Source organism: Monodon monoceros, unplaced genomic scaffold (genome assembly GCF_005190385.1).
Source record: "Monodon monoceros isolate NGI ecotype Baffin Bay Population unplaced genomic scaffold, NGI_Narwhal_1 Super_Scaffold_5, whole genome shotgun sequence".
Classification (NCBI taxonomy): Eukaryota; Metazoa; Chordata; class Mammalia; order Artiodactyla; family Monodontidae; genus Monodon; species Monodon monoceros.
The window spans coordinates 92,913,503-92,929,832 of NW_021703782.1; the positions used below are offsets into that span (position 1 = coordinate 92,913,503).

The 16,330-nt window shown below is 43.6% G+C and overlaps 1 protein-coding gene across 5 annotated transcripts in view; it reads right to left on the reverse strand.

Moving 5' to 3' along the window:
- The window catches only part of WDR31 (WD repeat domain 31), a 24,876-nt gene that overhangs the window by 6,072 nt on the left and 2,474 nt on the right, over positions 1-16,330 (reverse strand). For 3 of the 5 annotated variants that reach the window (XM_029201824.1, XM_029201825.1, XM_029201823.1), the window contains 9 exons: positions 15,296-15,392; positions 8,552-8,692; positions 7,976-8,108; positions 6,486-6,560; positions 5,624-5,768; positions 5,420-5,520; positions 4,164-4,231; positions 3,056-3,197; positions 1,326-1,488 (listed from right to left, as the gene is read on the reverse strand). In XM_029201824.1, the coding sequence (XP_029057657.1) occupies positions 1,326-1,488; positions 3,056-3,197; positions 4,164-4,231; positions 5,420-5,520; positions 5,624-5,768; positions 6,486-6,560; positions 7,976-8,108; positions 8,552-8,664 (940 nt within the window). In that variant the 5' untranslated portion in view covers positions 8,665-8,692; positions 15,296-15,392. Of the gene's footprint in view, positions 1-1,325; positions 1,489-3,055; positions 3,198-4,163; positions 4,232-5,419; positions 5,521-5,623; positions 5,769-6,485; positions 6,561-7,975; positions 8,109-8,551; positions 8,693-9,121; positions 9,253-15,295; positions 15,393-16,330 lie in introns of all 5 variants that reach the window. The other 2 variants (XM_029201826.1, XM_029201827.1) reach the window with 2 other exon arrangements.

Below are 16,330 nucleotides of genomic sequence, written 5' to 3' on the forward strand. Positions count from 1 at the left end.
TGGCACGTGGACCCAACAAGACGTACGCCACCTGGAAGTACGTCGGACAACTGGGGCCTCACTGCAAGGCCATGTGAAAATGCTACCCTCAGACACCTGCCCAGAGAACAAAGCATGGGTCAGCGCAGAGAAAACAGATAAGAACACTGACCCTCAGCTGCTGGCTCCCTGGGGTCTAGCTCCCTTCAGGACAAAGGATGATGGGGGAGCTGAAGGGCGGCCTGAGGCTGCCAGCTGACCCAGTCTCCGCCATTTGCATCTTGCAGGCTCTGCTCTTCTAAGAGCTACACTTGCACGCCTGGCAGGCAGGGCAGCGCTTGCACACCTGGTTCTCCCTGGCTCAGGTTTTTGATTCCTGCATCTAGAACAGCTGCTCTGCCCCTCCTCCCACAACTCCACGGGAGGGTGCAGCCAGGCTGCGCTCGCTGTGGGCCACTAGACGTGATCCCACACCTGCTTGTGAGCCACTAGACGTGATCCCATACCTTTTCTCTGAGGGAGCGACCCTATCCTCCCCTGATGGGAGCTGAGTTTCCGGGAGATGACTGTCAAAGGGATCTGGCTTGAGGTTCTCTAAATTAATGTTATCCCTGTGTCTGGCAGAAGCCAGTGTCCAGGACAGAATAGCACTGAGGCAGTGGGGTGCTGGTAAACTGGCTTTTTGGAAGGAAAAAAAATACTACCTTCATTCATAGCATTTGCCAGTTTTCATGGTGTAAATACTCCCACCACGACCGTATTAAATATTCCTGAATATTTAACAATCAGCCAGTAGGAAGCTGGTTCCGGCGCACCACTGCATGGAGGACTCTGGGCAGCTTGTTCCCTAAACATCTTTTTCTCTGGTGCTTTGAAGTGTCACTACCTTACAGCGATCCCAAACCTTGGCTGCAGAGTCAAGAGAGGGCAGAGTCTTTCTGAGACTATCCTTACCCCACTTCATGCCCTCTGAGCTAAGGGTCTCATTTTAGTCCTCGAGGATGAATTTTAAAATGGCAATTCTCGTTCTCTTTTCCAGACATTTTGAGCATCACAAGTTAAAACCAGATGAGGAACTTCAGGTAGGAAGAATAAAAGAATCAAAATACATCTGAGCTCTCAGGAATGAATCTGTACAACAAGATACCAGGGGTTACATGGTGACAGCTCCTAGCAGAGACTGGACAAAGATTCTGGCCTCTTGGTGTCATCTCTTAACCACTATGGGACTGGACAGTGGCAGGACATGGGTGGCTTTGTATATGTTGAGCTATGGAAGAAAGAGTTTTAAGGAAGCCTGTAGGACTTCACGTATCTTTGAGAAGCATTAACAGCAGGCTCCTTACCTCCACTGTCTTGGTTCCAGATCTTCACCTTGCAGTCATGCGATGAGGTAGCAATCACAGGCATCAAGGCTAATGCTCTTGGTAGAAAGACACAGGATGCTACAGTCTGGAAGTGCCCCTTGTACTCACAGATTCCGTTCCGCGTCTGCCTTAGGTCCCACAACTGCAAAGTAATGACAGAGGCTGGCTCACACGTACATATTTCCCCAGCTTTAGACATGCTTCATTCACTGAAATCCTCTCCCCGGCGTCTCATGATGCACCTATTCCCTCCACCTACCTCCTCATAGACACCCTTATCTTCACCCATCCCATCCACACACCCAAGCATCCAGCCATGCGGTGACTATTTCAGCAACAACTATGCCTCAAACAACCCAGGTTAAGGATGTGCCAGAGGGTTGTTGCCTTCATTATCATCATCATGGTTAGTGAAAGCTCCAAGTCCTGTAGCACGATGGGACAGAATGGGGCTCTTCTATGACAGCTCAAGAGCTGCCTTGTAACAGCCTCTTGGCATCTGTGGGTCCTGTGGGGCCCCATAGTTAGGAGCACCTTCTCATAAGTAAATACAGGTGCAGACCTTCCGATGTAATGCCTAGACACTGAATCTTGGTATAAGAAGACTAGATTCTATAACAAGGGAGACGATAGTCCTGCCAGCCCACTCTTGTTGATACAAATCAGACCACACCTGGAGAATAATGCTCACAGACAAGAGCAGATGGAATTGTGCCCAAAAAATAATGAAATCACTGGACACCATGTCATCCAAGGAACAGTTATAAGAGCTGGAAATGCTTAGCTTGGAGAAGAGATGCTACATGAATAGCCTGGGATTCAACACCTCAACCTACCATTTACTAGTGTGGTCTTGTACAAGAGATTTCAACTTGCCATGCCTCTATTTCCTCATCTGTAAAATGGGAACTATAATAATACCTAACTCACAAGGTTGTTTTAAGGATTAAATGAGATAATGCACTATAATGTGCTCAGCCCAGTGCCTTGCACATAGTAAGTGTCCAATAAAATGGGAACTGTAATTGTCCTATTTGGATTATAGATAAGCCTTTAAACTGATATCTCACAATTAGAAATACAAGGTACTGGGAATTCCCTGGCGGTCTAGTGGTTAGGACTCTGTGCTTTCACTGCTGAGGGCACGGATTTGATCCCTGGTCGGGGAACTAAGATCCTGCAAGCTGTGTGGTGCAACCAAAAAAAAAAAGAAAGAAAGAAAGAAAGAAAGAAATCCAAGGTACTTTGGAGGAGCCTAGGCAATCTATCCCAAAATTAACTGCAAGGAAAGGTATATGGGTTAGGGATGGGATGGGCCTTCAACCAACACTAGAGCTCCAAACTTCCCGAAGAGCTTGAACTCCTTTACTGTGACCACACGTACAGTGGGAACACACTTGGTTCTTCAAACAGTCCCTCCCCTTTCTAAGCTCTGTTGGGAGTAGGGACATTAATAGGCTGGTTCTGTATTTAATGCCTTCCTATCTTGACTTTCATCACATTCCTCTTTTCTGCGACCAATGCAGAGAGCTTAGGCAATGGTGGTTTCTTGAAAGAAGTGTCTGGAATGCAAAGGATCACTGATAGTATGCACTTGGAATAGGCCTGAGACATTAGTAGAGCCTGCCTGTGTAGCCCAGTACAGGCAGGAAGCCAGAGGAAGTCATTTCTCATCAGCAACCAAACACCTGGACCTTGCAGTCTCTCACCGTGGCTTCACAGCCTTCGCCTCCAAAGCCGCTGCTGCAGGAGATACACTTGTGTCCATCCTCACTGACCTCGCAGTAGGTCTGGATGTGCTGCTTTGCGGGAAATACATGAGCTACCTGCAGCCCCCGACTGTCCCATAATCTGAAAGAAATTACAGCAGGGAATGGGTTTATATTAATGTGCTGAAAGGCACCTGTAATAGCCTGTTAACAGCAAAGTCTTGGCTCTTTGCCGCCTTGGCCAGTCAGAATGGAACGCCGTGATTTACCTAAAAACGGCAACGTGAACCAGATCAATCTCAGAGACTCCAAAGCTGGCAGGAAATAACCAAACTGAATGACATCTGAGTTCTTTCTATTTTGAGATCTAATTAACAGGAATTTAGACCAAGTATCTTAATTGTACAAGTTAATTTGTTAATTTGGTCCTTTGGGATACTACTTTCAACAGACAAGAGAATATTTCTGTGTCTGCGATTTACAAAAAATTTTTAAAGATACTTACCGTGATGGAGAGGAGCAGTCATCATTCCAGAATCAGATACAGAAGATTTATAGGTCTTGGCCAACCTGAGCCATGGGGTCTACTTGGGACTGTTTTGTTTTGCCTCTTGTCTCATTTTTACCTCTTTATCTCCTTCCTCCCATTTTCTAAGTAGAATCTCTTCTGAGATCCAAAGTTTCTGGTCATGCTTTCTAGTCTAAGAAGGGTTTACTTCACCTGACTTGCCTGATGGTGATTCTGACCCTACTTCCACAGGGAGGGCTTCACCAGAGGGCTGAGTGATTGAGAACATATGGAGCCAAGCAAGGGCCACTTGAGGGGCGGGACGAGTGAGTGACTGACTCTGAGGTTACTCTGAACACGTCTCCACAGTGGGGGCTGGCAGAATCGGCTGCTTGGAAACCGGCCAGAACAAGATGACCTCCTGCCACTCAACCTCTAACCACATGATCCATGGGGCCAATCAGAGAGACCCCAGCACTGGTGAGGGGCAGAGGGGTGGAAGGAGAAGCACTGTGGAGAAGCAGAGTAGGAACGGGTTATGTAAGCATGGGAGCCACAAACCTTCACCAGAAACACTTTCTTGCTGCTTAGTAAGCCCACCTGATGGTTTTATCTTCAGAGGTCTGGAGTATATACGGTTCTCTGGGGACCCAGCACAGGTGAGTGACCTGGAAGAGGCAAAAATTAAAAAACTTCTCCATACCATGTCATTCCTCTGCTGTAATTCCTGTAAATCTCGCTAAATCGCATCCCTGCCATCACTTCTCAAAGATGCCGAACCTAGCACATCTGACTTAGAGGGATTTTATGTTTTGCAGATTCCCACCAGTCATGCTCGACCTGCAGTTCCTAGGTTATCAGCAGCGATGGAAGCAGCTGGGCCAGTCGTGAGCCCCAAAATGCATGCAGGCACGCTTAGAGTGCCTGAAACCCAAACACCGCTGGCTGGGTGGCACCTAAGGAGAGCAGCCCCTGTTCTAAAGTGAGATCAATGAAACCCTAGCTTGAGGCCTCACAGGGTTCAGGAAGAGTGTTCTTGTTTTGCTTTATCCCTGCAGCCCCTGCTGGACAGACATGAAACAGTTTTCAGAACAACCCAGGGTAACACGATTTTCTTTTCTTCCAGAAACCTGCACAAATATGGAGGGGCACAGGGCAAGCACATGTTTCCATGGGCAGTTGTCTTCAAAACTCGAAAAGATGACTATGACTGACATTTGACAACCACTAAAGGACATTACCACGTCAGGTGATATAATTCTCCCCATTGTATAAATGAAGACACTGAGACTCTAAGTAAGTTTCTTGGGGTAGCACACCTAAAAAGTAAGGAATCCATGATTTGAATCCAGGTATGACTGACCCCAAAGGCTGTGAAGTTGATATACCAGTTTGCTACAGAAAACACTGGTCTTCAGAAGCAGAGCAAATTACACATACAGCAAAAGGTCATGCTTATTTCTCTGCATAACGTTACGTATACAGAACACACAATAAGCATAAACTGTGAGCTCCTGGAGCCCAGGGACTGTGCCCTGGGTCACTAACCCTGCTTCTGGCACAGTATCTGGCCCACAGAAGATATGGAATAACTATGTTTTGAAGGATTAAGTGAGGACACCATTTAAAACTCCAATATAAACTATGGAGTTGTTCTCTGGGGTGGAAGAACTTAAGAGATCATCTAATCCGATAACCCTGAGAGGCCGGGGTCTAACAGAGAGTTGGGGGGCGAGCAGTAATTAGGACCCAATCCTCTAGTGCCTGGTCATGTGTCTCCTGATCTCTTTCCCAGGCCCTTCCTCACCCCATGCTCCCTCCTGCTGCCCTGCTCTGTACCAAGTTTGAGTTCATACCAGGTTCCTGGAGACTGATGCTCTCTCCGCACACTGTCCAGTCCCCACATCCCACAGAAGGAGGGTGTTGTCACGAGAGCCAGTGCATAGCTGTGATGTGTCTTTGGAAACAGTGGCAAGAAGATGGTCCATGAGATAGGCCTGGAACAGGGCTTTTCAGAAAGTACAACGGTGTTGGGAAGAGATCAGCTAGCTTTACCTTACCTGGACTCACAGCCAATCCAGTGACCACCATGCTGTGGCCGGAGAACTGCTGCCTTGGTTGTGAGGAGCCTTGCAAGTCCCACATCATGACCATCTTGTCGCGAGAGGCACTGAAGAACTGGCCTGATTTGTGAATACAAGCTATCTGCTCAAGAAAAAAAAGCTCCAGTGTGTTTGTTTCATTGGACTTGAAAATGGGAAAAAGAGCTGGAGATAAGAGTGCTAGAGCCTGGAGTTCTTTCTCAGGCTGGTTCCAAATGCACCGTACCTGGTAGGTAAGTATATTCTGTGCTATGTGATTGTCGCTGATGCCTAGTTTCATTATGATGGAGTATGCATCTGAATTCTTAGTTCATTTAGGTGGACTTCAGAGAGGTGAGTTATATAAATTGACATTACCATTTTCACTGGAAGCTCAGTCTACTATGTAATGCTCTTTAACAAATTAATTTTTATTTAACTGTTGTTGGCTTTTTAAACATTTCCCCAGCTAGGCTAAAAGGTTCCTGAGCATGGAGAGTCTGTCATTTCCCTAGCTATAGTAAACACTCAGTAAGCCTTCAATACAAGACCCTGTTAGGCTAGGATAGGTCAGGGAGAGTTAATCTCAGCCTTCTCTATTTCCCACTCGGGCTATGAAGGGCTTAATAATGAAACAAAAATTTAGTCTACTATACCTGTAACAATAGCTAGGCGAATGGTTTGCTTTGCTTTTCCTGGAGTAGGGCTTCACACCGTCAAATGAAGCCCCAGCATTTTTCCTTAACACTGAATATTCAATCACTCTTACTACCTAGAGCTATTAGACATTCCTTTATTCAATTCCAAATTCCCTCCATGATAGTAATCATATGACAATTACCTTTGTGATTTCACGCTCATGTCCTTTCAACCTTTTCACCACATTTCCAGTTCTCCAGTTATAGGCCACAACTGTCTGCAGAGTCATTAGAATATTTTAGTTGAACTGAAACAACAAGCCTTTTACCTCATTCTCTACCTAATTTCTCCCTCTCTATCAAGGTTTTATTGTTGCTCGGTCCTTATGCCCCCCCTACTTTGAGTTCTTCTGTCTCTCCCCAAGCCACTGGGCCACTCCTCTGAACCTTACTGATGGGTTTGGGATGACACTCCCCTGGGGGAACTGATTTAGTTTGAGGTTCTTCTGGTTGTAGATCCTGAAGGAAAATCTACATGGGATTAGATTTTTTCCCCTAAAACTGTATCATACTTTTTCTTTTTTTTCAAATTTACCATCTGAATCATTTTTAGGTGTACAGTTCAGTAGTGTTAAAAGTATAGTCACATTGTTGTGAAACAGATCCTTTTTTTTTAATTTCAAAATATCTCATCCATATCCCATCTGCCAGAGAGAATCACAGTTAAAATTTCCTTCCATCCTTTTCCAGGTACATACTTTACTATTTTATTGTATTTCTCCCCCTAAACAGGATTTCAGAGCATTCTCTGGCCCAGTCTCTGTAGTTCATTGCTAGGGAATAAGGAGCGTGTTAGCACTTGACCTAATTAAATCCCAGTTTCTTAATCTGCAAAACAGAGGATAATCCTTCCTCTAGCTACCCCTCACAGGTGAGGATCATATATATAAAATTTCATACGTCTAAGATGATATAGATGTTAAGACAAAATGCTGCTAATTAAATGGTGATATCATCAATTTTTAGATGCATCCTGATTTCAGAGGTGTTAAAATGTAGAAATGTGCATCTTAGAATCAAGGAAATACAGTATGAAAATGGAATTTGAAGATTCTAAGTGGCTACTGAAAATTAGAGGCATTATTTATTACAAAATAATCAACATTTTTGCCAGCAAGAGCCTAGATCTGAGTGCTACAATAGATCCAAATACGAGGGAGAGAAAGCAAAGAGATTTAAAGTGACAATGGGAGGAATCACGATGCACACCAAAGTAGACATTTTGGCAGAAGAGAGGCATAAAAGAGACTAGAAGTTTCCTTTTGCTGATATAACTCCTGTGTCTGCAGGTAGGTTACAAATGGACAGGCTGGAATAATGATACTTGTCATTTATAAAAATCACGTGGGTGGTCTGGCAGAGTACCAAGCATCTTACCATTCAGTCCTCACAGCGGTCCTGTGCAGTTGGCGTTACTATCTCTATTTAAAAGATAAGGAGACTGAAGCTCAAGAAAATTAAAAGACTTGCCCAAAGTAATACTAAGTTGCAGAGCAGGAATTTAAACCCAGTCTTTCTAACTCTAAAGCCCATATTTTTAACACTACTCAACGTTGCTGCTAGAAATGCAGGGTTCCCTTCCGTTCCCTTCTCTGCAATAAGCTGGTTCCCTGGGAAGCACTGCACACCCCACCTTATCTTTTCCTCCGGAGACACAGAGGTCTGAGTTCAGAGCAGCAACAACAGAGACGGTATCCACGTGAGCTGGGCTATACTCTTGAAAAGCTTTAGTTTGAATTCTCTCGTCTCTAAATCCATCGGGCCTGCTAAAGAGAGGATGGAAAATGAGGGGCCCAATGGTATAGGGTGCACAGTGGAGCAAGGGGAAGAAGAGTGTGGGTTATGGTAGGAATTCAGGCCAGGCTGAGGAGAAAGATAGAAAAGGAGTAGAGAAAGGAGACACGCTGACATCACCAGAAATGGTATTATTAACTCTGTAAATGCTCAGAATGAGTGAATGACTGGAATCTGATAAAGGAAGAAGCCCAGAGTCCTTGCTCACTCTAGAGATGATTCCCAAAGATGTAGGGCCCCTCTCTCTGTGGCTGCAGACACTATCTACTAAGATGTTTCTTATCCAAAAGGAAACAGACCAAACTGACTGTTCAGGGAAGGTCATCAGTGATGGCTCTGGGCCTTCTCTTTCTTTAGGGGAGAATTGTAATGCAGCGTAAAACTTGGGATCCCACTCAAGGGAGGGCTGCTGTACCTGTATTTATAAGTGCTGTATTTGAGTTTGCTCTGCAGTTTCCCCATCACTGCACAGAACTTGCATGAGACCTTCTGGGGAAGAGCTCGTTTCAGATGGCACCTGAATAGCATCCCACGTGGCTGCTGGAAGTCATGTTCCCTGTTTAGTAAAAAGAAGAATACACACTGTTAACTGTGTTAGGCACAATAACGGTAGGTAGTATGGTTATGTGAAAATCCTTTTTTTGAAAAAGACAAACTGTAGGTATTTGCTTTCCTCCTTTTTCTGCCTCACTCTTATGGCCCTGGGAATGCATCCTCCAATACAGCATTAGCAGATAAACAAAAGCAAAAACAAAACTAATTTTGAAAATATTAAGATGTTCCCCAGTAAGTCAAACATAGAATTATTATGTGATCCAACAATTCTACTCCCGGGGATATAGCCCAACGAATTGAAAACAGGTGTTGGAACCAAAATTTATATGTGTATGTTCATAGCAGCACGGTTCACAATAGCCAAAAGGTGAAAACAACCCAAATATCCATCAACAGATAAATGAATAAACAAAATGAGGTTGATACCTACAATGAATATTATTCAGCCATAAACAGGAATGAAGTACTGGGAATTCCCGGCAGTCCAGTGGTTAGGACTCTGCGCTTTCACTGCCAAGGGCCCAGGTTCAATCCCTGGTAGGGGAACTAAGATCCTGCAAGCTGCGTGGCCCAGTGGAAAAAAAAAAAAAAAAAAAAAGGAATGAGGTACTGATACATAGTATAACATGATGAACCTTGAAAACATAATACTAAGCAATAGAAGCCAGTCACAAAACGCCACATATTGTATGAATCCATCTCTATGCAATATCCATAATCAGCAAGTCTATAGAGACAGAGAGCAGATTAGTGGTTGCCAAGGGATGGGGTAATGGAGAGTGGCTACTTAATAGGCACAAAGTTGCCTTGGGGCAATGAAAATGTTCTGGAACTAGACAGTGGTGATGGTTGCATAATGTTGTCTATGTACTAAATAATAATAATAATAACAAATTTATTTAATAAATTTATTTATTATTATGTTATGTAAATGTTGTATGCTATGTAAATATATTCTGCCATAATAAAATAAATACTAAGAGTGTGTATTTGGAAATAATGAGGGGGTTCCCTGGTGACCTAGTGGTTAGGATTCGGGCTTTCACTGCTGTGTCCCGGGTTCAATCCCTGGTCGGGGAACTGAGATCCTGCAAGCCACGAGGTGTGGCCAAAAAAAAAAAAAGAGAGAGAGAGAATAATTTACACCAGTAATAAAGCTTCTTGAAAAAGAGCCTTAGTTATTCTAAAAGGCTATATAACCTTCCTAGCTTGCCGGATTGCTATTAAATAATTTCACTGTGACACTTCTCTAAATCAGTGTGCCAGGGTCATGAGGTTATTCTGTAGTAAGAATGAGATGTGGGAGACAGTGACACTAAATGAGACAATACAGCTGATGACCTGACCAGTAGTTCTCAAAGTGTGATCTCAGGACTGCTGGGGATTCCTGAGACCTTTCAGGGAGTCTGTGAGATACTCCTCTTTCCGCTACTCCTTTTTCCAACTATGTCTCTGTGTGAGGCCTGATTTTCTTCTTATACTATAACCCAAACAACATACTGCAATAGATTGAATGCAGAAGCAGATATGAGACTCCAACTGTCTTCTGTTTAAGCCAAACAGTAAAGAGATTTGCAAAAATGTAAAACAATACCACTCTCTTCCAACCAAAATTTTTTGTGTTTTCAAAAGTATGTTTATTTTTCGTAAAATTGTTATTTATGTTTACATGCAATAGTTTTATTTTTTTAATGAGTTAATATGTAACTATTTTTAAAATATCTCAGTTTTAATGTCAAAAGGAGGTGGCAGAGTAGAATCCAATCACAAGTTATATAAACAAAGGCTGTTTGAGGTCCCCAGTAATTTTTAAGAGTGCAAGGAAGTCCTGAGGCCAAAAACTTTGAGAGCCACTGGCCTAGAAATTAAATAATGTCAATAATGGATGATACACTATATTCAAATAAAAAGAATTATTAAATGTTTTCTAGATTTACTTGCATCACCCCCAACAACTATCAAGGCGAGAACTAAAGAGAAAGAGAGATACTCATGCATACACTCATTCAGGAAACACCCCCTAAGCACCTAATTTGTGTAGGTCCTATACTGGTTGCTGGTGAAACAGAGAAAAAAAAGAGACCAGAAGATGTGGCCAGTGTGGACATCTGCTAGGACTGAAGGTACGTGACTAGGACCTAATCTCAGCTACTCTGGGTAATGTTCCTCTGCAACTAGCTGTCCCCTGAGATGCCAGAGGGTGGAGGTGGGAGAACCCAGTCCCCATCTCTTCTGGGGCTCTGCTTAAAGAAATTCTAGGAGATGAGTCGCTTATGGGCATGACCAGCCTACCTAGTTCTAGGAAGAACAGTCTACAGGGAGAAACAGCAGCTAAAACTCACCAAGTAGTCTCCATCACATCATTACCTTTTTTTTTTTTTGGCCGCATGGCATGTAGGATCTTAGTTCCCTGACTAGGGATTGAACCTGGGCCCCCTGCAGTGGAAGCTCGGAGTCTTAACCACTGGACCACCAGGGAAGTCCCATATCATTCCCTTTAAAAACCACAGCTTTCCACAGTATGGAGCTTCCTCAAAAAACTAAAAATAGTATGATCCTGCAACGCCACTCCTGGGCATATATCCGGAGAAAACTATCATTCGAAAAGATACGTGCACACCAATGTTCATAGCAGCACTGTTTACAACAGCCAAGACATGGAAGCAACCTAAATGTCTATCAATGGATGAGTGGATAAAGAAGATGTGGTACATATATATAATGGAAAACTACTCAGCCATAAAAAAGAATGAAATATTGCCATTAGCAGCAACATGGATGCAACTAGAGATTATCATACTAAGTGAAGTAAGTCAGAAAGAGAAAGTGATACCATATGATATCACTTATACATGGAATTTAAAATATGACACAAATGAACTTATCTACGAAACAGAAACAGACTCACAGACATACAGAACAGACTTGCAGTTGCCAAGGAGCCGGGGGAGGCAGTGTGTGTGTGAGGGATGGATCGGAAATTTGAGATTAGCAGATGCAAACTATAATATATAGAATGGATGAACAGCACGGTCCTACTGTAGAGCACAGGGAACTATATTCAATATCCTGTGATAAACCATAATGGAAAAAAATATGAAAAAGAATGTATATATATGTATAACGGAATCACTTTACTGTATAGCAGAAATTAACACAACATTGTAAATCAACTATACTTCAATAAAATAGATTTAAAAAAAAACCACTTAAAACAAAAAAGCCACCACAGTTTTCCAGAAGAATTTCAGCCTACATTTGAAAGTTGCCAGAATTGACCTCCTGACAAGAATAGGTAACCAGTGAGAAATGGAATATTTCCTGCCATATCAGTAAACAAAGGATGTCACAGTCATCAGCGATTGAAGCCACAGCCTATGGTGAGCTGGTAAGCCCAGAGGAAACTCAGGATATGAAAACACAGGATACTGGCCCCAGTATCCTGCATATCAAAGGAGTGATTTCAGGGGCTTCCCTGGTGGTCCAGTGGTAAAGAATCCACCTTACAATGCAGGGGACACGGGTCCTGGTCGGGGAACTAAGCTCTCACATGCGGTGGGGCAACTAAGCCCACGTGCCACAACTACTGAGCTCTTGTGCCTCAACTAGAGAGCCTGCATGCCCCAAACTACAGAGCCCATGTGCCCTGGCGTCTGCGTGCCACAGCTAAAGAAGAGAAAACCCACATGCCACAACTAGTGACAAGCCTGCGTGAGGCTGGAGATAGATGGGCTCCAGGCTAGACATTTACAACTGGCCTCCCGTTCACACTTCCTGGGGTGAGAAGAAGATGGGCTCCAGGCCAGACATTCATTACCAGCCCCATTTACATTTCCTGAGGCAAAAGACAAATGGGCTCCGGACTACACATTTATGACCGGACTCCTGTCTACATTTCGAGATCTGCACCTCAATATAAAAACCAGCAACAGAAATAGGGTAAATCACCAGACATTGGACATTTTTATGGCAGGGACAGAGTAGGACTAAACCCTGTTAAAAGATCAAGAGATCATCCTTAGGGCATGGAAAACATTGCACATGCGCAGAAAGCCTCCTTGGTGGTCAAAAAAGTTGGGGGGCTTCCCTGGTGGCACAGTGGTTAAGAATCCGCCTGCCAACGCAGGGGACACGGGTTTGAGCCCTGATCCGGGACGATCCCACATGCCACGGAGCAACTAAGCCCGTGAGCCACAACTACTGAGCCTGAGCTCTAGAGGCCGTGAGCCACAACTACTGAACCCATATGCCACGACTACGGAAGCCCGTGCACCTAGAGCCCGTGATCCACAACAAGAGAATCCACCGCAATGAGAAGCCCGCGCACCACAACAAAGAGTAGCCCCCGCTCGCCGCAACTAGAGAAAGCCTGCACACAGCAATGAAGACCAAAAAATTTTTAAAAATTAAAAAAAGGAGGGGGCACCACCCCATAATATGTGATGTAATATGTGATGCTAAGGCTGTCCCATAGGCCTCTGGGCTGTAATCCATCTTGGAAAAACGTTGCACACACATGTCGTAGAGACTCCTAAGGCAGGTCACGTGTGGAAAAAGAAACCAGATAATTGGCCAAAGGTAAACAAAGACCCGGAAGAATTGCCCTATATAAATGACCTAACCACCTCTTTACTTCGCTCCTCCTCATTAGGGAGGATGCCCACACCCTTTCTCTCTGGGTGTGCACCTCTGCCTTGCTTCTATTTTAACCAAACTTTCTCTGTGTGCTTTCCCACTTGTTGCTGTGCTATGTCTCTAACGATAAACTTTGTACCTGTTTTTACAGTTTTGCCTCCGTGAGAAATGTATTTTTTACTGGGGGCAAGAGCCAGGGGGTGTGGTGGCTGGGATTCCTGGTTTTCATCCAGGTTACCCAGGTTCAGTTCCTGGGCAGGGAATTAAGATCTCGCTTCACACCACCACTCACTGCTGCCTCTCTGAGATCAGGCGCACCACAATGAAGAGCTGGTGCGCCGCAACGAAAGATCCCGCATGCCCCAATGATGATCCCGCATGCCGCAACTAAGACCCGACGCAGCCAAAAATAAATAAAATACATAAATAAATAATAAATAAATCTTCAAAAAAAAAGAGTGATTTCAGTGAGCCCAGACGCTTGCATCTTCCCATACCTAGAAAAGCCCTAAATTCCTTAACTTGACATATATGGTTTTCTTTAATTAACAGTAATCTTTTGATGTTCCCGACTACCTGCCCTTTGTTGCAAAACTCCTATATATCCTAGCTCCCCCCTCGACTCCTCAGGGCAGTTCTCTCAGGGCTACTTGGGATGCTGCCTCCTGAGTTGAAGTCCTAAAAATTCCTGCCGAATAAAATATAACTCTCAACTTTTAGGTTGTAAATATTTTTTAAGTTGACACCAGTGTAGAAGCAAATGCAGTGGAAAGAACACTGTGAATGGCATCAGGAGCCCTGGGCTCTAGCCCCAGCCCTGCTTCATCTCACCTTGAGCTCCTCTATCCTCCCCTCTGTGCCCCAGCCTCCTCATCTATAAATGAGGACACCAGATTAAATGATTTTTAGTAGACTATATGCTCCAGAAGAGGAAGGACTCTCATATTCTTCTCTGTACTTCAAGTGGCTTGCACAGTGTGACAAACACATTTGTTGTCAAATAGCGAACCTAAGGTCCCTTCTAGTTCAGACATTGTAGGATTCTCTATAACAAGCACAAGCATCGGCAGGCAGGGCAGAGGGTCCTCAGAGGAACGGAACCAGACATAATTTCTTTGACGTAAGAGAAGCCATTTTAGGCCTCAGCCATTTTGTGATCTAAGCCTGGCCACAAGGCTTGCTCTTGACCAGGTCAGGGAGATAATAAATCAGTTGTAAAGACTCCCAGTTCTGTTTTGAAGGTAAAGGTTAGCCTGAGGCACATTCTTGAGCTATTTTGCAGGATCCAAAACCCCCTCAAGCACTCAACCCCAAGACTAACTGGAACTTAAGGAATGATGGTGCTGACCTTTGCTAACCCTGATGACTTCAACCAACTAGAGCTGAAACTCTGTCAGCCTTTGCCCCAGTTCTAGGCTGAATTCTCCTCTGCTCAAGCCCCTCATGAATATGCATACTCCACCAGAGCCCTTTCATAAATATGCATGCACCCTTATCGTAAAACTTCCCCAGTTTTGCTGCTCAGACAGACACTGTTTTGGGAAATATCCCTGGTGTTCTTGCTGCAAGTACTAAATCCTTCCTTCTCTCCAAGCTCTTTGGCTTGGTTGTGTCTTTTGGCTTGACACCCACCAAGAGGGGAATCCAGTTTTTCAGGTAACACAAATATGCCCACAGGAAAAATTTCAGGATAGTTTTCGAAAAGCTTGGAATGTTGTATTGTTTGTAGTTAGACAGAGGTTGCAGGGCTTCCTATCTGCCAACCTAACCCATTTTTCAACCCTGTCATCAAACTAAGGACAGATGGCATCCATAGATCTAGGTCACTGGAAACTGCATATGCTATAAATGGATTGGCTCTGCTTAAAACTGATTGGATTCTTAGCTGGTATCTTCTGAGAGCCATACTTCCATCTGAAGTGTATTCATGGGACATTCTAAGGAAAAGAAAACCTTTAGAATTACTTACCACCAAACCAGTAGGATCTTCTCGGTGAGCTGCTGTATTCAATACTTTTGTAAAGTTTATCCTTTGGAAAATAGTCCAGGCAGCCACTTCCTAATCTCTGTAATTAGTGAAAAGACACTTAAATTAATCTCTTCTCTAAGCATATGTTTGCACTGAAAGGAGATTTACAAGGTAAATAAGAGATTGTTAATTAAAGAGATTAAGTGTATTTTCTCTCACAAAGGAAGAGCTATTTTGCAAAATTCCAAGATTTTAGAACTGCACATTTCCAATAATTAGGGAAACTATACCATAATGTTAATTATACAACTATTTTTAAAATATGCAAAATAGGATATATTTAAATTCATCATTAAATATTTTAATTTTACTCATAGTACTTCTGTTCATCAAAAATCTTCAGAGGTGACTGCTTACTTCAGAGCTTTCTGTTTTTGTGAGAAAGGCAATTTTTCCTGTTTAAAATAATACTTTATTAAGATGAATCATAGAATCTGAGATGGAAGTGCTTTTCAAAATCATCACATATAAACTCTTTATTTAAAGATCTGGAGAAAGTGGGCAGAAACATCATTTGCTCAAAATTCTAACTAGGTAGACCTCCTGATTTCTGGCCCAGAATTTCCATTATCAACATCTACAAAGAAGAAACACAGGTTTATTGCATTTTAACACTCTATTTTGATGTGGACCATTTTTTTTAAGCCTTTATTGAATTTGTTACAATATTACTTCTGTTTTTATGTTTTGTTTTTTTTGGCCCTGAGGCATGTGGGATCTTAGTTCCCCAACCAGGGATCAAACCCACACCCCCTGCGCTGGAAGCAGGTTGTCTTAACTACTGGACCACCAGGGAAGTCCCAACAACTGTATTTTAAGAATTCAAATAGGGACTTCCCTGGTGGTGCAGTGGTTAAGAATCTGCCTGCCAATCAGGGGACAAGGGTTCGAGCCCTGGTCCAGGAAGATCCCACATGCCGCGGAGCAACTAAGCCCATGCGCCACACCTACTGAGGCTGTGCTCTAGAGTCTGTG